We start from the raw sequence: 21,876 nt of genomic DNA, 5'->3' as shown, positions 1-21,876 counted from the left end.
TCCCACCCTGTATGCAATGCAACCTCTTTTTTTTTTTTTCAATCCAGGGTGGACTTCTACCTGATGGCACATCAAATTCGCCAGGGCTGTGGACTTCCTACACACTACATCTCTGTGTACAACACAGCAAACCTCACACCAGACCATTTGCAACGGTAATACAAATTAATGGACATATCCACTGCAGAGCCATTGATAACCCATCTATATTAAAACAAAGTCCAGTAAGTGTCAGTTTGGCTACCCCTGGTACGTGCTGTTCTCTTCTTTATGCCCCGCGACATTGAATTTTGTGGAAGCGACCCTGTTGGGAATCGAGTCACTGCAGCCGTCATAAATGACAGTGTGTTCTAAATACAGTACAGAGTATTACTTCCTAATCAGGTGTTAGTTTCCCAATAGCGAATGATCTTGAAAACTCACATACTTCTGAAACTGAAACTTCTGAAGTTGTGCGTGAGGCACAGTTTCAAGAAAGTTTTTGAAAATTACATTTGCGTTTCCCAAAGGATATTTTGACAACAAATTTTCAAGAACTGTAGAGAAAGCCAAGAAATAGATTGTACTGGACAAGATAGTTTATGGAACTCTGTTCTTTGGATGGTACCGTGTCTGACAGCTATGCAGTACATCGGCTGAGTCATAAAAGATTAACTGTATGTCCAATTTGAAGAGTTGACCTGAAAGATTGGTAGAAGGTTTTAAGTCATACTGCACAAGGTGTGTATGTTTACCAATAAGCAAGGTAACATTATTTTTTATTTCTATTTTTTTAATGGAATTTCGTATCTTTCTCACCATACAAGAAAAGCACGGACCAGGGTTACAGTTTGACTAATGCCAGAACAGTTGTAACAGTGTTATCTTGGCCCCACACCAGGCTGACCTTCAAGATGTGCCACTTGTACTGGAACTGGCCCGGCACCATTCGTGTTCCAGCACCATGCAAGTATGCCCACAAACTGGCCTTCCTGTCTGGCCAGTACCTGCACTCAGAACCAGCCATCCAGCTGTCTGACAAGCTCTACTTCCTCTGAGCTGCACCAGTCAGTGCCCCAAGGTTGCAACGAATCCAGCTGTGAAAAGCACTCATCTAGATTGAGGAACAGCTGATGTTTAATGTTACTGATGTTTTGGCTTTTATTGTTTTTTTGTTTGTTTGTTTGTTTTATTATTGTTTATATGTTTCTTATAAGAAATTACAATAAATCTTTAAAAAAAAAAATGTGGTCCTGCTTATCGCCGAAATGACATGGCCTCATAAATACGACTAAAGTAATGACTGAATTATTGAGTTAATATTTCATTCGGAATGTACATGATCCAATTGCAATTAAAGCTAGTTCGCCGTCTACCTTAAAAATACTCCGTGCAGCGGCAGCAAGCAGTGTGAACTAATCCTGAATGTTGAGATGTTATTGGAATAAGCAGTTTGTGGATTATGCCGAATTGAAGAGTGCGAACCTAAAGATTCAGAAAAGGTCGTGTGTAAAGTAGCCTATTTAACGTTTGCTGACCATTAAATTGCTCGGCAGTCGGGCGTAAAGCTGATACCTTAACAGCTAATTTCTTAACGCACATGGTCATCTGTTATACAGCGGGTTTCGGCATCTTATCTGGCATAACAAACAGGATAGTAGGTGTGTTTCACGTTACTCTGCAGCTAGCAACCACTGAGAGCAAACAGCTGACAGGAAACGGACCACTTTCACCGGAAACGAGAAACTGCTATTATTGTTGCTTGAGAGCTGCGGTAATGGCGGTGTCTCGTCGCTCCTCGCAGCAGCAACAACAGCAAAGTACATTACAGTCTCCGCCGCGAAACAGCTCCATTTCGGCCGGTCCTCCGGGCTCTCCGCCGATGGCTCTGCTGACTTCGGCTGTCGGACCCCCGGAGAGTGAACGGGAATGCAGCGGAGGAATGGAGATAGCTTTGGCCTCCCCGGACCTTCCAGCCCCGGTCCTAGCGAGCAGTGCGAGCTCCACCACAACAACCTCTGGCGGGGGCAGCAGCGTCTCCAGCCCCGGCTCTGGAGCCGCCAGTCCCACTGACGGTAGCAGCGGCATCGGCGGGGCATTCAGGGAGTTGTTCGAGGCTTGTCGAAATGGCGATGTTTCTCGAGTTAAGAGACTTGTCGATTCGGTAAATGTAAACGCGAAGGACATGGCCGGACGAAAATCTACCCCCCTTCATTTCGCTGCGGGTAAGCTAAGCTAATGATAGGGTAGCGTTTGTTTTGTAGCTAACGTAACGGCTAGCTAAGGTTAACATTAGCTAATGTCGTTACTATGTCTTGTTCGACGTATTTGCAGCTAACATTTGTCTTTTACCCCTTTGAGGATAACAGTTTAATGCCAAACCGTCTGAATCAATAGCTCACAAGTGTTTGACAGCAATTTAACACCATTTTCTCAACCCAGGTCGATTACTGAGTAGGCCTACCGTCAACATCTTAACCCCCTCCCTTTGAAGCTTGGCTGGTTAGAACATACAATACAACTTTAAGCTTGACAATTTTAATTAAATCATTAGTTCTGCCTACTCTACATTTAGATAGACGGTATAAGTTTATGTTTTGCCAGTTTAACTTCACTGTACTTACACTTCATAATACTCTAGGAGTACAGTGCTAGCAACAACAGTGTTTTGTATTTGTATCAGTATGCAGCAGTGATGCTTTGGGGATATGTAAATATAAACAAATTAAGTAGCTTTTGTGTATTCAGAGGGATTAATTTCCCATACTCTGAAGCAGCATCAGTGGTGATAAAGCTACACATGGTGGACTGGTGCACCACTGCTGAATGAATATGAAAACACTGAACTGAAATGCATTTTAACCCTCTTTTTCAGGTTTTGGCAGAAAAGATGTGGTCGAGCACCTCTTGCAGACGGGGGCCAACGTGCATGCCAGGGATGATGGAGGGCTCATCCCCCTGCATAATGCCTGCTCTTTCGGCCACGCTGAAGTGGTCAGTCTCCTCCTGTGTCAGGGTGCAGACCCCAACGCCAGAGATAACTGGAACTACACTCCATTACACGAGGCTGCCATCAAGGGCAAGATAGATGTGTGCATTGGTAAGGCTTAAAGTAGAACTTTTAACTTTTTTTAACTTTTAACTTCTAACTCTTAGTACATTTTAGAGCAGAATCGTACATATGGACTCATGATGAAGTTAAGCTAAAACATAAGCTATGCCGGGAATCTGTGGTAACTGCACTTCAAGCTTGTTCCAGCTTTCATTATTAGTAATTGCAAACGGACAAAGTCACCTCTTGAAAAGTTTGACGCTTGATCTAGAAGTCCGATTTTTTTTTTTGAAGACCGAGCTTTTTAAAGTATGTGAGTGGTGGTGAAAAAGATGGGAATTTAAAGCTAGCAAACAGCCAAATGGTTAACATTTTAATTACCCTCTGCTTCCTGTCAATCAAGCAAGAAATGGGAGTCTCCGCCAGGAAATAATCCCTCAAAAATGTCTCCTTATAAACTTAATTGTCATAACCATATCTTTTTAGGTGTGGTGTGTTTGTTAGCAGGGACAGCAGTTAATTTCAAGCTAGGTTTGACATCGTAAAGTTTGTATTTTAAAAATGACAAAAAAATTAGTAAATGTTAAAATATTTAATTACATATGGCATGCATCGCAGAATGATTGGGGGAAATGTAAACTAGACATGAACAGTAATAAATGAGCTATAAGGCTGTAACACTAGTAGACACTAGTATTCTCTGTGTTTTTAGAATTGTGTTTTATAATGATGTGCATCATTTGTCTCAGTGATTCTCGGACAAATTCAAGCCGTTTTTTTTTTGAGAAGGGTTATCTTTCACAAAACTGTCAGTAGATATGTCATTAATAATCCCAATTGCTGACATTGGCGTCTACCGTAATTTTATGTAACTGTGTTTCTTGGGAGTAATCTTAGTTTTTGTTCCACATTTGTCCAAGCTCTGGCCCCAGTCATGGATCTTGTGCTGCTTCCAGTGTAAAAAAAAATGTAGATACTTGCTCATAATGAAAACAATTGTAACCATTAGAACTACACTTCTTCATGAATTTGACTAAATTATATTGTTATATTAATTTCATATTTTCCGTAGCAGTGGTGGCAGTGTTCTGGCAGTGGTGATGCCCCACTGCTGAATGAATCCCTCTGTATTCAAACACTGTTTTCACTTCTTACAAAAAATCAGAATCATAGAAAATATAAATCCCTCTAATTACACTTCTCCATTTTCTCTCGCTCAGTGTTACTCCAGCACGGGGCCGATCCCAACATCCGCAACACTGACGGCAAATCCGCTCTGGATCTGGCTGACCCTTCAGCCAAGGCTGTGCTCACTGGTCAGTCCCTCTCATCCACTCCTCATTTACATTTTAGACAGTTAGTTGGTGCTGTTATCCCAAGTGCAAGAGTAGAATAAGCTTCAGTTCTTAGATCGCCAACATTACAAGCAACAAAGAGTAAGTATAACGGTCAAATCCACAGTGCCCAGACAATAGATGGCACAAACATTTCAGTCCCTAGGGCAGTGTCTGAAATTACCTTTTTTGGCTCACCTGCCAAGGGCTGGGAAACTGCCTGCCAAGAATAATTTCTACCGTCCATATAATTCATATATATTTTTCATAGAAATATGTCACCCTACCTGTTAATTTTAAACTTGCTCGCCCACTTATACAATGGATCAAGTTTGGAAGTCATCATGAAGTGAACAAATACATTTAGCACAAATAAAATCACCTATGTTGTAATCTGAACATTTGTTTTAATCCAGGTGAATACAAGAAGGATGAACTCCTGGAAGCCGCAAGGTGGGTGTCAGTGTGTCGAGTCATCATCATACACTAGTGCTATTTGCCAGTGTCTTTTTTTTATGTTCAAACAATTGCATAATTTAACTTTTCACTATGTCATGCTAGAATTTAATTCCAGAGAGGGTGTTCTTTACTGTGATTATGGGTATGAGGTGAAGTGGATAGGTACAAAGTACAGCACTTGTCAGCGGCACAGAAGCACCTACAACCACAGTGAAGAACGTCCTGTTGGTTAGGATGGGTTTTATACAATGGTTACCGGCGCATGGAAATCCATGGAAATATAGTTTGACAAGTCTAACAAAGGCGACCAGTAGTTTCATGCAGGGTATAGGCAGAGCAAAAGTCATGGTTTGCAATGGCATGAAAGAAATATTTTGGGGTATTTATCCTACTTGCTAATGTAGCCAATTTCCAGCGGTTCAGACAGGGCTGATATTATGGTGTTATTAGATGAAGTGCACCATTGTACCAATGTTACTTGACTCACATGATATATTGCTCCTGAATCTGCTCCTTACTGCTACGTTTGGCCAGTAGATGCTGCGGTTGGATGCTGTGTTCAACAATCCTTGAGTCTCAATAAAAATAACCACATAAATAAAAGAAGATTTTTATATTATTTTTTCAGTCAAGACAGCAGAATTCTTTTAAGGCAGCCCACCTTGAATATATAGAGCTGTGCGAAACCCTGCATGTGTACTGTCTGAAATCCAAATCCAAATATCTCCTTAGAATCAATTCAGGTTAAGGGCTTCCCATACATAACCAGTGCAGTATTGATCAATAATACAATAAATATCTAATCAAACGAACTACATCATTTCGGAGGTCAACGATAATGTCTGGCAAAGCGATAAACCCTAATGACAACATGATAAAGCTCCACTATCCATACATTATGGGAATTTTCATTTTTTTCACAGTTGGATTGCATCTTTAACCTCCAGATTGCTTTGCAGAAAAGGCTGTTGTGTATTTTGATGCAGAATACTTGATTACACGTCCCCGTCTTTTCTCATGTCCGTTACCATGTAATGACAGGAGTGGAAACGAAGAGAAGCTGATGGCACTGCTGACTCCGTTAAATGTCAACTGTCATGCCAGCGACGGCCGCAAGGTAAGACGTCAGCCAACACTGGTCATAGATCTGTCATAACACCTTGGATACTATATGTTGTGCAGTTCCAAATTCTTTACACTCCAAAAATGCCTGACAAAAAATAGCAAGAAGGTTCCTGACTCAGACAATATGTATGTAGAGGATTAAAATCATCTGATTGTGGCTGGATTAGTTTCTGTGGTGCAATATGAAGAGGATTTATGTCATTGGATTAAGGGGAGGTTTAACAGGGACTGCCTTAACTTGGACAAACTACTGTGCCACATACATAGATGTAGGTTTTTTTTCTCCTTTATAATGATGCATGTGTGACAGCAGACCCATCTCTAAATCCATTTGCTTCTGTCATAACATATCTTCCTTTGCCTTACCTACCTCATTAATCCTCAGCTGTGTGTAGGTTCAGCTCGTCACTTCCATGTCCCTTTTTTCTGTTCATAAACTTCAATTGTGTTTTCACTGTGAAAGACACAAGTTTTGGTCCCAGTAAGTTAGGTTCTTTGGGATCATTTGTTCCTTTTATTGAAGGAAATAGGCACAGAATAGTTTGGGTTGAGGTTCTTTGGAGATGTCTGGTTTATTTGGGAAAGTGAACTAGGCCAACCTCTCCTTTTTTATTTATAATTGCAAATGTTTTTGGTAAAAATCAGGTATGATGTTTGCAGGATGTTTGGACTATGTTGTCAGGTATCCCAGCAGCAATATTTCTCTTTCCCCATCATAATCGCTTTTCCATTTTAACGGCTGAAGTAAAACTATTTGAGACCTAATCTTGAAATCCATTTAGATGCACAAGCTCTTAGACCAGGAACTTGATCCAAGTATAACAAAGTAAAATAGAACTTTTTTTGAATATTGGCAGTATATTTCCCAGCATAAGCTATCGTGCCCCCTCAGGACTCTACAACAGTTTTACTGACGCTCAGCTTAAAATGTAAGCAGTCTAGAGGAGGTAGAATGTTATTTGGGATTAATTTTGCCTTTGTGTTTTTTCCTTTTGTGGGTGACTAAAAGGATAAAGGCACCAAGATGCATTTTTTTTTTTGGAATACATTCTCCACTTAATTTTCTAATGTCAGTGTTTGGCATTGCTGAATTTGGCGTAGGTTTGGATATTTTTGTTTTTGCATTTCACTCCCTCGTCCTGTTTTGAATCAGCTTGATTTACTCCCACTGTTTTTTTGTTTTTTTGTTTTTGTCCTTCATGCATTACCCATCATCATGGAATTATTAGAGCGCAGCCTCCCTCTATTACCTGGCAAGAAGGCCCTTTCCTATTTTCATAAATATCAATGACAAACAATTGCATATTCATATGCTTGGCGAGCGTAATCAGCAATTCCACAGTGCCATAATAATTCACCGTTGCTAACAAAGTCCCTTGGTGGACATATTTAATCCCCAACGGCTTATTACATACATTCCTAACCAAATTTCTCATTCCCCTCTCTCATCAGTCATAGCGTTTCTCCTTCGCCACCCCTTTTGTTTTGTTGCATATTTGGAGTTTGCGTGAACTAAGCCATTATGTCGAAGCAGATTGGGTCAGTGTCAAGAGCAATTTCTTCACCTCAGTGTGGCCCAGTTTCCAACACTTGCCTGGGATTTAACCTCTGGGCAGCATTAACAAGTCCCTGTCTCTTCACAAAGCCACAGAGAAAACTGGTGGACGAGAAGTCACATTCACCCCTCAGCTATTTACTCACTGTACCCTGGTGTCACATTGAATTTAGACCATGTTTGATGGATCCGACAGTGGTTCATAACTAGGCCTTGTGTTTCATTGACTTAAGGGAGGATAGGATTGCTGTGAAAAGATACTATCATTTTGTAATTTTTGTTTCATTTTGTTTTCCGTGTGACTCTGGCAACATTTGTCGATCAGTCAACATCCCAAAAAATGCTGGTAAGTCGACCTTGATAACGGCCACTTGATTGATGCACTGTTGTGATTTTTTTTATTTTAATTTTTGTAATTTCTTTTTAATCCATTTTTTTAATTTGACCAATAAGCTGGCTGTCACTTGTTAATTGCACATCATGGACCTGGGTGTACGGGTCACTCTCATCTATCCCACCCTGATGCTCCTCTGTGTGTGCGTGTGTTTGTGTGAGCGTGTGTGTGTGCGTGCGCATACTATGTGAGTGAGTTGGGTTGGTGTTGTGGTACAACGTCCACCTTTTTGAATTTGGAGAGGAGCTCAAAATCTCCATTGCCTGCTTTCTCAGTGTGTCTCCTCTCCTCTGCACACTCACCCACACTTCCTCCAACTTTCAAGTCACTCGCTCTTAAGTCAGTGTTTGATTTTACTTTTTTGGATGATCACTCATGCATGCCTGAAGGCTTGCCCCCCTGCATCGGTTCTTGAATGTGTCTCTGTGAAATTTGTGTCCACTTCACATTCCCTATTGGATCAGTTGGTACTCGGTAATGAATGGAAAGCTACATTTCACCACTCATTCTAGTTCTGTGCTACCATCAGCGGTAATGAATTGATCTGCTTTTGATTGCTCATGTCATCCAACACTGAATGATGCCACCCTGATTTGATTCTCTTGTCTAGCAGATTCTGTCACTGTGGCTTGAGTTTTTAACAGTGGGCTTTCTGGGTGTTGTCTTGATATCACTGCATGGGAATTGAAATGAATGATTTTCCTCTTTTGATTGTAAACTAGGCCTGAGCTAGACTTCGGAGCAAAGAATGAACGCTACAGGAATCTGTTTCGCTGCTTTGCTTAGACTAACATGCATTTGTTTGGCTGAAATGAAGCCATGCAATCTATTTTTTTTTAATGGCCTGCAGAAACGCTTACTAAAACCTCAGCCTGCTCATTCTACCTCCTTGCATTCCCACTCAGCCATTTGGAATTCAATATTTTAAATTAACTGTTGCACTAGTGGATACTGACTAGCCAGGTCACTACTTGCATATGATTTTTAAACTTCCAAAACATAGAAAGATTTGTTTTTATTTTTATTTTGCTCACCTTGTTGTCAAATGGTAGATAAAGTAGAGAAGTAGTGGGGTTGATGCTGTCACTCACTCAGACGCAGTAATGACAGCCAATGACTTTTGTCGCAGAATTTGCCCAGAACTCCCTTGATCTTGCATCATCATTCACCATTCATCTGCAACTCACCGAGTGTAGCCTGGCGCAGCACATTGCTTCTGGCCCTAATCAGCCGCTCGCTCCCGTGGCCGTTCTCCTGAAGGTAGCTCATACTGAGCCAGCCAGTCAGCTCTGTTCTAACAAGCTATCCTCTCTTCCAGTCCACCCCCCTCCACCTGGCCGCCGGCTACAACCGGGTCCGCATCGTTCAGCTCCTCCTCCAGCATGGAGCCGATGTCCACGCCAAGGACAAGGGGTAAGACACTTGTTCACAAGCACCAACAGCCGGACTGCAAACCCAAACAGAGGATCATGGATATTTGATAACTAGTGGGTGTATTTGTCATAATACATTCATATGACACTAACCTGACTGTCTTGTCCCTGCAGTGGCCTGGTTCCTCTTCACAATGCATGCTCCTACGGTCACTTCGAGGTCACAGAGCTTCTGCTAAAAGTAAGGCCCAAAAAGTTGCAGTTACTTTATTTTAAACTTGATAATCAGACCCCCACAGGATTGGAAATGAGAGGCGGCGGTATACTTGCAACGAAGTCAAACTTGCCTGAAATAGAAACGCAGTCGAACACGTCACCGCATACAAATTTGTGTATACTCGCATTGGGGTTGTATTGTGTGTTTTGTTTATGCTCCACGCCAGTGGAGCGTAAGAATGCGAAGAAGTAACCATAATCTTGGGAAACTGTAAATAGTGGTGACATATGAGGATTTAAAGGCTGTTTGATAGGTCATAGAAGTACAGATATTCTCTAACAAGCTCAGCAAGCCTATCCTCCAAACAGTTGATTTTGAAAGAGCTGGCCAGAAGATGTTTAGATTCCTTGTGTGTGCAAACTTAAATCAGATTCTGAATTGTTATTTGTTCTGAATGTTATTTGCTTGCCCAGTGCCACTATATACTGGCCTCTGATGTGTTATTTTTTATGTTTTTTCCTTACTCTCGTCGTTAACTCTGCAGCATGGAGCTTGTGTGAACGCCATGGACCTGTGGCAGTTCACTCCTCTTCACGAGGCGGCATCAAAGAACCGAGTGGAGGTCTGTTCGTTACTGCTGAGCCACGGGGCCGACCCCACCCTGCTCAACTGCCACAGCAAGAGCGCCGTGGACATGGCCCCCACCCCGGAGCTCAAAGAGAGGCTCACCTGTGAGTTTTCACACACACAAACACACATGCACACAAAATGATGAGGAAAAAACACATTCTACAAGTACAGGATAAAACAAGGTGATGTACATGTTACTGATAGGCCCAGAAGAGGACTGCATCATTGATGGGAGACGGCATGTTTACTATTGTCTAATTATTGTTATTATTATGATCATCATCCTGGGTTTCAGTGGAGAGTTTTAGTGTCCCATGGTCTAAATGCTGTTTCAGAGGCTTTTCCACACTATCAAGAATAAAATCCTGGGGGAAACACTGAATACTTATAACTTTTTGGCATGAAAATGATCAAATTTAAAGCCGGCACAAAATAATAGCATGGCATCTCCCCATTTACATTTTTCTTCTCTGTTCCTCCCCTGACATGTAGATGAGTTCAAAGGTCACTCGCTGCTGCAGGCGGCCCGGGAGGCAGACATGGCCAAAGTGAAGAAGACCCTGGCTCTGGAGATCATCAGCTTCAAACACCCTCAGACCAACGAGACTGCTCTGGTCAGAACCAAATCTTTCTGTCAGGGTTGGGGCTCAAAATCACTTTTGATTCACATAATGCTACATGGAAATTAAAATGCAGTTGTTTTTTGATTGGATTTAAAATCCTGTTTATGCCAAAAGATTTCCAGATTTTGAATTTTGAAGAAAATCCACGTCCTGAATTGGTTGAGTTGAAAGTAAATTGGCCCTAGCTCTGTTCTGTATTACTTAGGTTACTGTACAGCTGTTGAACCAAAGTCTAATCAGAGCCCATACACGTGTGTATACATATATACTAGATTATATTATTTTGTTACATGAAAATGGTACTGAGGACAGTTTAATAATAGGCCGAATTGGGTAAACAGTGACTGCTATCCTCACAATGGCAAAGTTTTGTAGTTGCTTTTGTTTATTGAACCTTTAAGAACAATTTTTATTATAGTGATGGCCTGGCAAGAGGCAGAAGGCCCCTTGACGGGCAGGGGGTTGGGACTAAAATATAAATTTGTTCTGCAACCTTATTATTTGTTGTAACTAAGAGTCTAATCTAATGTTATTGTGCATTGCAGCACTGTGCTGTGGCTTCACCCCATCCTAAGCGGAAACAGGTGACTGAGCTGCTGCTCCGTAAAGGTGCCAACATCAACGAGAAGAACAAAGAGTAAGACCACCACACACTTACACATTTTAAATTGATGTAACACAGAAAGGAAGAGAGAATTTGATGAATTTGGCTGGTGAATTAAAGAAGCACAAAACATCCACAAGAAGAGCAAAGAGTAAGACCACCACTGCTCCACAACTAGCATTGTTTAGTTTGCACATAGGTTACCCAGGTAAGCTTTAAAAAAAAAAGGGGTTATGAAAACATTTCTCCTCAAAAGAAACAACAAAGCAAACACAAAGCACACCACTCCATTGAATTAACTACAGTATATTTCTTAAATAACATGCTTCCATGTTTGCCTCAATTTTAGGTAGCTAGCTAGTTACAGCTGTTGAAACTAGCTACCTATAGCTAGCTAGCTTCATCACTTACTGGAAGATACTATCTTACAGAGGGCTGTTTCTCTTGGTGGCTAGTGTTAAACATTAGCTTTGCGGCTTTCAATAAAGCACAGAATGAATAGAGAACATGAGGAATTCTGAACATAATGATTTCCTCTGATGACATTTTTATAACCCCCATGGGGAAATTGATTACAGTGATTTAAAAAAGTGTTAAAATTACTAAAAAACAGAAATGAGAAAGAATGTGACAGTAACAGGCATCCACTAGCACAGCACAATCTTGGATCATATATGGTAATAATTTCCTGACCTGTCTTTTCTGTCATGTCTTGACAGTTTCATGACTCCCTTGCATGTTGCTGCTGAGAGGGCTCACAACGATATCCTGGAGGTGCTGCAGAAGCATGGAGCAAAGGTCTGGTCGTCCCTCATTTGCCTTTACATTTTTCATTCTGCACATCCTGTTGGTAAAATAGTAATTGTAATCTGTGAGGGTGAAATGAACGAGTAACAGTTTCCCATTCCTTGACAAATACTATCTAGGTGTCCTTTTGCACTAAATCCCCAATTTCTGACAACAGCAAGTGGCCTATTCCTGACTAAAGCCTGTGAGACACACAAAATATTACAAAACAAGCTCAATTTTTAATCCATTACTGTGATCCGACCCCAGGTGAACGCTGTGGACACGCTGGGCCAGACGGCCCTCCACAGGGCGGCCCTGGCGGGTCACATCCAGACCTGCAGGCTGCTGCTGAGCTATGGGGCCGACCCCTCCATCGTGTCCCTGCAGGGCTTCACAGCTGCCCAAATGGGCAACGAGGCCGTACAGCAGATTCTCAACGGTAACTACACTCACTGGGCTTCTGGCATCATGGGTGGGGGTCCTGTATGACTGATGGTATTTGAATTGACAGTGATTATGTACTTAATTATATTATTTACTTACTCTTGAATTTGTCCCTGTTTTGTTCAGAAAATGTTCCCACTCGTAACTCTGACGTGGACTATCGATTCCTTGAGGCGGCCAAAGCTGGGGATCTGGACACAGTGCAGGTAAGTTCACTGGCCCTCATTCATCAAGCTATTGTACGATCAAAACAAAAGTGGGCTTCGCTCATTTCATAGCCTTAAGATCAATCTCACGTCTGCTAGGAAACTTGGGATCACAGTATTATAGGCTGCCACAGTTTTTTTGCTGTTAAGTTTATCAGACCATTTCTTTCTAACCTAAAGGAGTCACATCATTTTGGGTGTGTCATGTAAATAATCAGTTGATCCCACACAGTTCTCATTCCATTCTAAACACTGGGGCTGTGTTGGTTTTTTGCTCCTTTAGGAATTTTGAGCTCCATTATAACACTTTAATTTAACATTCTCTGTAGCAGCTGCAGAGGCGTTAACTGTATATTTACTGCCTCGTGAAGCTGCTGTCACACAAGTTAGATGAATCTATTTCAAATCAACACAGTGCTTATAGTTGTTAATTTTCGTTTTGTCTCTGTGAATGGCAGCAACTATGCACTCCTCAGAATGTGAACTGCCGTGATTTGGAGGGCCGCCACTCCACCCCCCTCCACTTTGCAGCTGGTTACAACCGAGTGGCTGTGGTGGAGTACCTGCTGCACCACGGAGCTGACGTCCACGCTAAAGACAAGGGGTGAGTTCACTGTCATTACCATCCTACACTTCTAGAGATAATATAAGAACTGTAATAGTGGCCCAGACAGCTATTTGGATCGACAATTACCTGGCAAAATCACCGGCAGCATGGCGTTAATAATGTTTGTTTTTTTTTGGACCAGTTTATTATTTGAGGCCAGGCATTAATCAGAAGTTTAACACTACTCGGCACAATGCATCAAGACTCGGGTGAGAAGATTTTCATGTCTGTATTCCCCCCCCCCCCCCCCCCCCAGCGGTCTGGTTCCCCTCCACAACGCCTGTTCCTACGGTCACTATGAAGTGGCCGAGCTGCTGGTCAGACACGGAGCCTCGGTCAACGTGGCCGACCTGTGGAAGTTCACACCACTTCACGAGGCCGCAGCCAAGGGCAAATATGAGATCTGCAAACTGCTGCTCAAAGTGAGGATCCCTCATAGTCACCTGTCGCTAAGTATTGCCTTATTGTCTTGATCAGTGTCCTTTGTTAGTGATTACTATAACGATGATTATTAGGGGGAAAGGAACAACTTATCAGCTTATTTATGAAGTGCCCCACCGTCTCTATATAGTTAAAATATATTGATATATACCCCCCACCCCCTCAAACACAGACACACACAACTACGCGCACTATGCTTTAGACTTGTGTAGGAGGTGATAAGTTCTGCTGATGTTGTTGCAATTCATACCGGTTTCCAGTAGAGGCCGATAAAGGTCACAGATTACTTAACACCCTTTTAAGCATAAACCCAAAACCCAATAAATGCATAAGGCAGCACAGGACACAAACTTAGCAGAGCAGTACAATAGAGCCTCCTGGACATGTGTGTATTTAGGTAGAGATTTTCCAGGTTAAGAATTCAACAAGGTAACAGCATCTGGGCTAAAAAAAAAAACCTCTTTTGCTCCACAGCACGGAGCAGACCCGACCAAGAAGAACCGTGACGGCAACATGCCACTGGACATGGTGAAGGACGGAGACACCGACATCCAGGACCTGCTGAGGGGCGACGCCGCCCTGCTCGATGCTGCCAAAAAAGGCTGCCTGGCCCGTGTCCAAAAACTCTGCTCCCCAGAGAACATCAACTGCAGAGACACCCAGGGACGCAACTCCACACCGCTGCACCTTGCAGGTAACAGATACTGGCTGCTTCTACATTTTTCCGCTTTTGTCTTCCTAGTGCTGATTTCAATCTCTGACTCTAACCAATAGACACTCCTGCTGTAGCATTTATAGCCAAGCTGATCATTTATCAAGTCCCTCTCTTGGAACATTCAACATGTGATGTTGAGGGAAATGGTTTTGTTGTCCATGCGCACATATTTAAATGTGAAAACTTGTTGAATATCCAAACAGGAGGCTTGATTAGTGATCAATTGGACAGGCTTTTGTAATTGAACGTCATCTTTCAGGTAATTGAAAATGGCATAATCACCATAGTATTTTGAGAACTTGGAGCAGCCTAGTCACTGTACTTTTGTGAATGCTAGAGGGTAAAGAGTTTCATCCTGGCATCCCTGTGCCTTCCTCCCCAGCTGGCTATAACAACCTTGAGGTGGCAGAGTATCTCCTGGAGCATGGGGCTGATGTCAACGCCCAGGACAAGGGAGGCCTCATCCCTCTCCACAACGCTGCCTCTTATGGGGTCAGTCACAACAACACAATCACTTTATTCACCAATTACATGTACAGTAATTTGCCTTTGTGTGGTATTCAGCTTTCCTGAGAAAAGATCCACATACTAAAGCCCCAATTCAGAATTTATTTAGCCATATCAATTTAAGCTATATACACAGTTTTAACTCTCGTCACTGATGTCTTGCATCTCCTCTCTTCCCCACAGCATGTAGACATTGCAGCCCTGTTGATCAAATACAATACATGTGTGAATGCAACAGACAAATGGGCGTTCACACCCCTGCATGAGGCGGCTCAGAAGGGTCGCACCCAGCTATGTGCCCTGCTGCTGGCCCACGGAGCTGACCCCACCATGAAGAACCAGGAGGGCCAGACCGCCCTGGACCTGGCTACGGTAACGACTTATTGTCAGGGTTTTCACAGTTGTCAACAACATGGGAAAAAAAGTCATGGAATTTGCAATACGCGTTTTCCAGGCCAGGATAAGTTATGGGAAAATGGGGGGTGGGGTGGGGGGGGAATGACACACATTGAGTTTTGGAAGTGTCTTTTTCAACTGGTCAAGTGTCAAGCACGGCTGCTGGTAGATAGTGGTACCTTTTTGAAGGAATAATCACCAAAATATGAATTTTCCTGATGACTTAAGTGTCGAGTTATAGTTCTCATCAGGCAAAACAAAACCTAATACATTCAAATCAGCTATACAACAACAAAATGTAGCATTTAAACATAGACACTGATAAATATCAGTATCATAAAAGCTCTGGGGCTTGGATCAGACTCCTTCTGACCCTGTCTCTCTCCCCCCCCCCCCCCCCCCCACCTTGTCCCTCCAGGCTGATGACATCCGTGCCCTGCTGATGGACGCCATGCCGCCCGACGCCCTGCCCAGCTGCTTCAAGCCCCAGGCCACAGTGGTCAGCGCCTCGGTTATCTCCCCTGCCTCCACGCCCTCCTGCCTGTCAGCCGCCAGCAGCATAGACAACCTGGCCGGACCACTCACTGAGCTGGCTGCCGCCGCCACCGGGGCCTCCGGAGTGGCAGATGGAGCCACAGGGGCTGACCGCAAGGAAGGAGAAAGTGAGTTACCGTTGTAAAGTTGCCGATTTAAGGTGTGCTCACACTAATCCGCATTTGTTTGTTTGTATTTTTGTTGGTTTTTTCTCTGTTGGAAAAGCATTGCCTAAACCACATTTTGTGCTGATAATATAAGCAGAGTTTGTTTCCATAACAACTAGCTGCAGTAGCCGCCGCTGTCGGTAACGAGTTCTTGGGTACAACTTGCGAACACTTTGCAGAAAATCCAGCCAAGTGCATACTGATTCCTTATGGTCATAGTGACAACTACCAACTTTAGTATCACTCTCACCACTTTCTCCATTTTCATTGTTATTGTTAGTGGTCCATGTCTTGAGCACTCCTCTAAAAGTGGACACTTTCCATTCTCCTTGATTTTTTCGTCTCCCCTTAACTTAAGTGTAAAAAAAACCCACAAAGGTTTGAAAGGACATTGGAAGGTTGGAAAAAAGTTGAATAATATGAACACACCTTTAGGTTGCACTCATTCCAGGGGCACAGGAATATTTGTTGCATCTCTTGTCAGTGCTTTGGCTTGGCTTACTATTGGTTGCTTGTAATCTTGGAGGTCTAGGAGCTAGCACTATCGGCATACATCATATTGATCACTGGGCAATCGACAAAGCCGGTCAAGATATAAAAAAGAATGGACTTTCAATATTTAAAATGTGTAGGAAGCCGGTTTTAAGATGAGCTGTTCTTGTCTGTGCTGTTCTGACATGCTGTATTGTGTTTTTGTTGTAGTGGCAATGCTGGACATGAACATCAGTCAGTTCCTGAAGAGCCTGGGCCTGGAGCATCTCAGGGACATTTTCGAGAGGGAGCAGGTGAGACCATCACCCTGGCTCTGTCCTAGAAGTGATCAGTACATACATAATCTTGCAAGACACGCATCAGAGTTTAAGAAAGCTTACACTCTGATGCGCATGTGGCATCACGCCGTTTTTCATGATTGGTTAATTTTTACCGCCACTCGTCACACAGCATTATAGGTTTAACTGACATTTTAATATAGTGGTTTTGAAACATTTGTCCACTGAACCATTTCAGTGGAGTAGACAAACTGACCAACCACAGCCCAAGATTTAGGACCATTTGTCTGGTGTTAAGTTCCCAACTTGATGTATCCCTCCTCTTTTTTTAGATCACCCTGGATGTGCTGGCAGACATGGGCCACGAAGAGCTGAAGGAGATCGGGATTAATGCCTATGGCCACCGCCACAAGCTCATCAAGGGTGTTGAGAGGCTGCTGGGCGGTCAACAAGGTAAGGAGGCGTCCTGGGGCCAGTTAAGTCAGAAATCACCCAACAACCTCGGGCCACAGTCTTTCACTGTTGGCATTGAACCAGCTCCACTTGGGTTACGTGGGGGGTAGGGTTAAGATATTTTCCCTGCCAGCTCAAATTTTGAACCTTCTGGTCACAAACCTGTTGCTTCAACCTTTAGGCTTCTTTCACTGCTGTGTAAATACTGTTGTATTGTTTTTTCCTCAGGTGCCAACCCATACCTGACATTCCATTGTGCCAACCAGGGCACCGTCCTCATCGACCTCGCCCCAGATGACAAGGAGTGCCAATCTGTTGAGGAGGAGGTAGGTAGACCTCACTGTCTGTACTCTGCACTTTGTGTTTATAGTAGAGTTCCGCTGATATGGGTTTTTGAAGGCCAATACCAATATTTTTGGACTGAAGCTGTCGATGGCCAATATTTGTGCCAATGAATTTGACCATTTTTGTGCCAAAGAATTCCAAAAAGTTAGACATGTTCAGTGTTTCCCCCAAAATTTTATTCTTGTCGGTGTGGAAAAGGCTCTGAAACAGCACTTACACCATTGTTCATGTGACACGAAAACCCCCCATTGAAATTTTTTTAGGTCTGTTAGAAGCTCTGTAAGGCAGGGTGAGGCAGGTTTCATTGCAGGTTTTACAGACTGACACCCTGAAGCTGTTTCGTAAAATCATATATATATATATATATATATATATATATACATATTTTGAGAGAAAAATATATAAAAAGGCCAATATCGGCACCCAATATATCAGTCTACCCCTAGTTTAGAAATTACTCACTGCAGGCAGCTGCCATTTTGTCTACCAGCCACAGTGATTTGCAGGTGCCAAAATTCACCTGCCATTATCAGTATTTTAACAGACAACAATTTTTAAAATAGTACCTCCGAATGATAGTTGGTTACATGTCTGATACGTGGCTGGTAGAGTAGACAAACTTACCAGCCACAGCAATAATTTAGTGGCATTTTCCTAGTGGCTGGTGTTTGTTTCCCAACCTGGTCACAGTGCATCATGTTAATATATGATAAAACGTGTCCTGTTTTTGTTCTGTTTGCCTCAGATGCAGAGCACCATCCGAGAGCACAGGGACGGAGGCAATGCTGGTGGCGTGTTCAGCAGATACAACATCATCAAGGTCTGAACCAGGAAATGTTTTTGTACTTGTTTTGTCTTGGTGCCCTTAACAAGACATTGTGTGGATTCCTCCCTTTATGTGTTTTTTAATAATGATCCACTGAATGATCCTTCTGACCTGAAGTACGTGAGGCAGCATGTAGTGCCTGGTGTAACACAGATGCAGCATCAAACATTTTGTTTAGAGTGTCGTGTTGTGGCCCACAGATCCAGAAGGTGGTGAACAAGAAGCTGAGGGAGCGTTACACCCATCGGCAGAAGGAGATCGCAGATGAGAACCACAACCACCACAACGAGCGCATGTTGTTCCATGGTAACCACACCCAACATACTTACACCCAACCCATCTGTTTGGTTGCTGTCTCACAAAGTGGTGTTATTGTCCCATTATGGTTAGCTCCTGACTTCAAAAGGTTAGAAATTAATTATGTCAGCAGGTACTGACAGATTTTTCCTTGTCAGGGATTTGTTTCTATTTTTTAAATCATACCAGATCAGGAATTAATGACTATTGGTCCTGTACAGCTTTATGGGTGGGCGAGACATCGACACTGTCAGGGTTAGAGGTTCACTTCCCACCACATACTCAAAATGTATGCAGCGTAAGGTGCTTTAGATAAAAGTATCCATCAAACCACCTGAGTTTCCTTAGCATTTAATGGGTGTATTTCAGGGGAGAAAACTCTTTTTTATTTTTTATTTTTTTTATTTTTTTGTCACAGTGGTCAATCCTGAAATTCACAAGTTATTTTCACAATTTTACCATCTAACTAGGTTAGATCGGACCTGCCATATCGGTTGCTAGTGCAATGGTTCTGAAACATTTACCATCATGACCCAACAGTCTTGAAAACCACTGTGCTAGGGTACACAACCTGACCAGCCAAAGCCAAAGATGTAGCAGTGTTTGGCCTAGTGCTGGTGTCAATTTCCCACCCAGATTTATTTAGATTAAAGTGCCCCACAGATTATTGCACCACAAATTAATTTTAAATCCTCAGATGACATATTGTCACTGTATTCTCGCGTCTTCCTCCAGGTTCTCCGTTCATAAACGCCATCATCCACAAAGGCTTTGACGAGCGCCATGCCTACATAGGAGGGATGTTTGGAGCAGGGATCTACTTTGCTGAAAACTCCTCCAAGAGTAACCAGTATGTCTACGGCATCGGAGGAGGCACCGGCTGCCCGACACACAAAGACCGATCCTGCTACCTGTGCCACAGGTGAGACGCTACTGCTTGGATGGATTTACAAAAAAAATGCATGTTCTTAATATCAGAGAATGTTTCAGTCTATTGATTCCGTTTGGGCCACCTTGCCTGACCTGTGTCTTGTCCCCTGCACCCTCAGGCAGATGCTGTTCTGCCGAGTGACCCTGGGCAAGTCATTCCTACAGTTCAGTGCCATGAAGATGGCCCACGCTCCCCCGGGACACCACTCGGTGATAGGGCGGCCCAGCGTTAACGGCCTGGCCTACGCCGAGTACGTCATCTACAGGGGAGAGCAGGTGAGCACCGAAACCGGGCCGAGCAAAAATGTTTAGGAACCCCGCCGTGTGATATTGGCTAATCAACTGCCATGTGTTTTTCCTTCAGGCCTACCCAGAGTACCTCATCACCTACCAGATCCTTAAACCGGAGAGCGCAGCCCAGTCTGCTGCAGGAGCAGAGCAGAAGTCCTAGTTATATGTATACATACACACACACGCACACACACGCACACACACAAGGACTTTGCTCGTTATTTGCTCGTTATTTTCTCCCTTTTATTATCAATGCCTAAAAACGACCTTCCTTTTATTTACGACACACAATTCCATTCTCTAGTCCAGTAGAATACATGGTGACCGGTGGATCATGAACAAATATGCTGTATAATAATCTACTTGTGGTAATGACACGTCGGTTTCCACTTTGTTTTGCATCGGCTGCATGTTAATACAGACGCATGTACGGCCCAATAGCGTGCGTGGGTTCTTTCACTATCCCCTCCCTGCCAACGGGGAGGATGCTTGTAGAGACTATGCAGTGTCAGCGTTTTTAACAGTTTGCCACTCTTCGTTGCCTCATCATGCCTTGTGACTATGGAGAATCACCACCTCCCCCACACACACACTCACTCTGTCAACCAAAGCCTGTAACCTGTGTACTAGTACTACTACTACTACTGCCCCGCCATTTCCTGGTTCATCCTGTATAGAATGGCCTCTGGTGACTGTGATTTTAATGCTAACCTATAACACTACCAAACAGGTAACAGTGCGTCGTTGCTATGCTGTAATTATGACTTTTCACTTGACTCTGAGACATTACCCCAGAACACTATGATCATTGCTTTTTAGTGGTTTTATTCAGGGGTGGACATGCTGAATTGAGAAAGGGCTCTCTGTTAAACCATAGGGATTGAGACAGAGGGAGAGACTTGGTATTCACCTACCTGGACATTATATTGATTTGGATGAGAGAAGATGTGAACTCGGAGACACTTAACTTGAAGTGCACTGTGAGGCATCGTGAGTATTCTACACATGAGCTATTCTTACATTAAACATAAGGTATAATGACATGTATTGTGATTTGGTATGAGCTATGCGCTATAAGGCAGCATGATAAAATGTGCTTGTGATGCCTCACAATGCCTCATGAGCAGCACCTCAAGCCAAGTGAACTCCTCAAATCGCCCTTCTATCGCCACAGTCTTACTCACAGACATCCCACGCATAAGGATTTGCACTTTTACATAGAAACCTATTTAAGTTATTTTGAAATTAATTTGCAAATGTTACGGGAAAAAAATGTTTGTACAGGTTGTGTAAATGGATGTGTATAACTGTCGCTGTTTAACAATATCTTTGAGTTCAACTGTAAATGACGTCTAAATTTCCTTTCATACCTTCTTGATTCTCCCAAGTTTTTTTTTTTTTGTTTTGTTTTTTGAATAAATGTCCCAGTAACAGCTCTTTGGTGTGTTTTTTAATTTTTTTTATTTCGACATTCTTTCAGCATGACCATTGCTGGTGGAATTTGTTGTTTATCTATATTTTTTTCTCTTCTCACTGTACACAAGACACTGGTATGATATCACATGAAGAATGTAAAGGTACAATGTTACAGAGCTAATAGCGACTATGCAGTAGAGGCTCAACTTAAGTCTAGCATGTGTTGAAATGCATATTTTGATGTAACATGACATGGTACAAAGAGCCAAACATGTATGGTTTGCCCTTGGTAGTTACTTGAACAAAGATGCGATGGAGAAGATAAGTGAGTGGATTAAACCAACACCCAGTTGCAAGGAAATCCTAAGACCACATCCCCCTCTGTAAATACACCTTA

At 42.8% G+C, this 21,876-nt stretch overlaps 3 protein-coding genes across 4 annotated transcripts in view; 2 read left to right on the top strand and 1 right to left on the bottom strand.

Moving 5' to 3' along the window:
- The window catches only part of piwil2 (piwi-like RNA-mediated gene silencing 2), a 30,295-nt gene extending 29,258 nt beyond the window's left edge, over positions 1-1,037 (top strand). The window contains exons 22-23 of the mRNA XM_071918662.1: positions 48-155; positions 881-1,037. Of these exons, the coding sequence (XP_071774763.1) occupies positions 48-155; positions 881-1,037 (265 nt within the window). The remainder of the gene's footprint in view (positions 1-47; positions 156-880) is intronic.
- vamp5 (vesicle-associated membrane protein 5) overlaps positions 1-21,876 on the bottom strand; it is a 198,088-nt gene that overhangs the window by 92,305 nt on the left and 83,907 nt on the right. The gene's annotated exons all lie outside the window — the stretch shown is intronic.
- LOC139926817 (poly [ADP-ribose] polymerase tankyrase-1) lies at positions 1,757-21,498 on the top strand. Of its 2 annotated transcripts, XM_071918657.2 has the most exons (28): positions 1,757-2,204; positions 2,855-3,079; positions 4,252-4,347; positions 4,782-4,818; positions 5,866-5,941; positions 7,830-7,850; positions 9,217-9,311; positions 9,446-9,512; positions 10,033-10,219; positions 10,611-10,732; positions 11,287-11,378; positions 12,065-12,143; positions 12,402-12,573; positions 12,705-12,784; positions 13,243-13,388; positions 13,648-13,813; positions 14,307-14,526; positions 14,930-15,039; positions 15,238-15,426; positions 15,869-16,112; positions 16,854-16,936; positions 17,254-17,374; positions 17,603-17,700; positions 18,465-18,539; positions 18,746-18,851; positions 19,578-19,764; positions 19,892-20,048; positions 20,137-21,498. In XM_071918657.2, the coding sequence occupies exons 1-28, from the start codon at positions 1,757-1,759 to the stop codon at positions 20,221-20,223; spliced, it is 3,786 nt and encodes a 1,261-aa protein (XP_071774758.1). In that variant the 3' UTR covers positions 20,224-21,498. The 2 variants fall into 2 exon arrangements, with proteins under 2 accessions (XP_071774758.1, XP_071774759.1); XM_071918658.2 differs by lacking the exon at positions 7,830-7,850.

The sequence above is a fragment of the Centroberyx gerrardi genome, chromosome 8, assembly GCF_048128805.1.
Source record: "Centroberyx gerrardi isolate f3 chromosome 8, fCenGer3.hap1.cur.20231027, whole genome shotgun sequence".
NCBI lineage: Eukaryota > Metazoa > Chordata > Actinopteri > Beryciformes > Berycidae > Centroberyx > Centroberyx gerrardi.
Note: the sequence above shows the minus strand (reverse complement) of the source record. Positions and strands in the feature narration are given on the sequence as shown.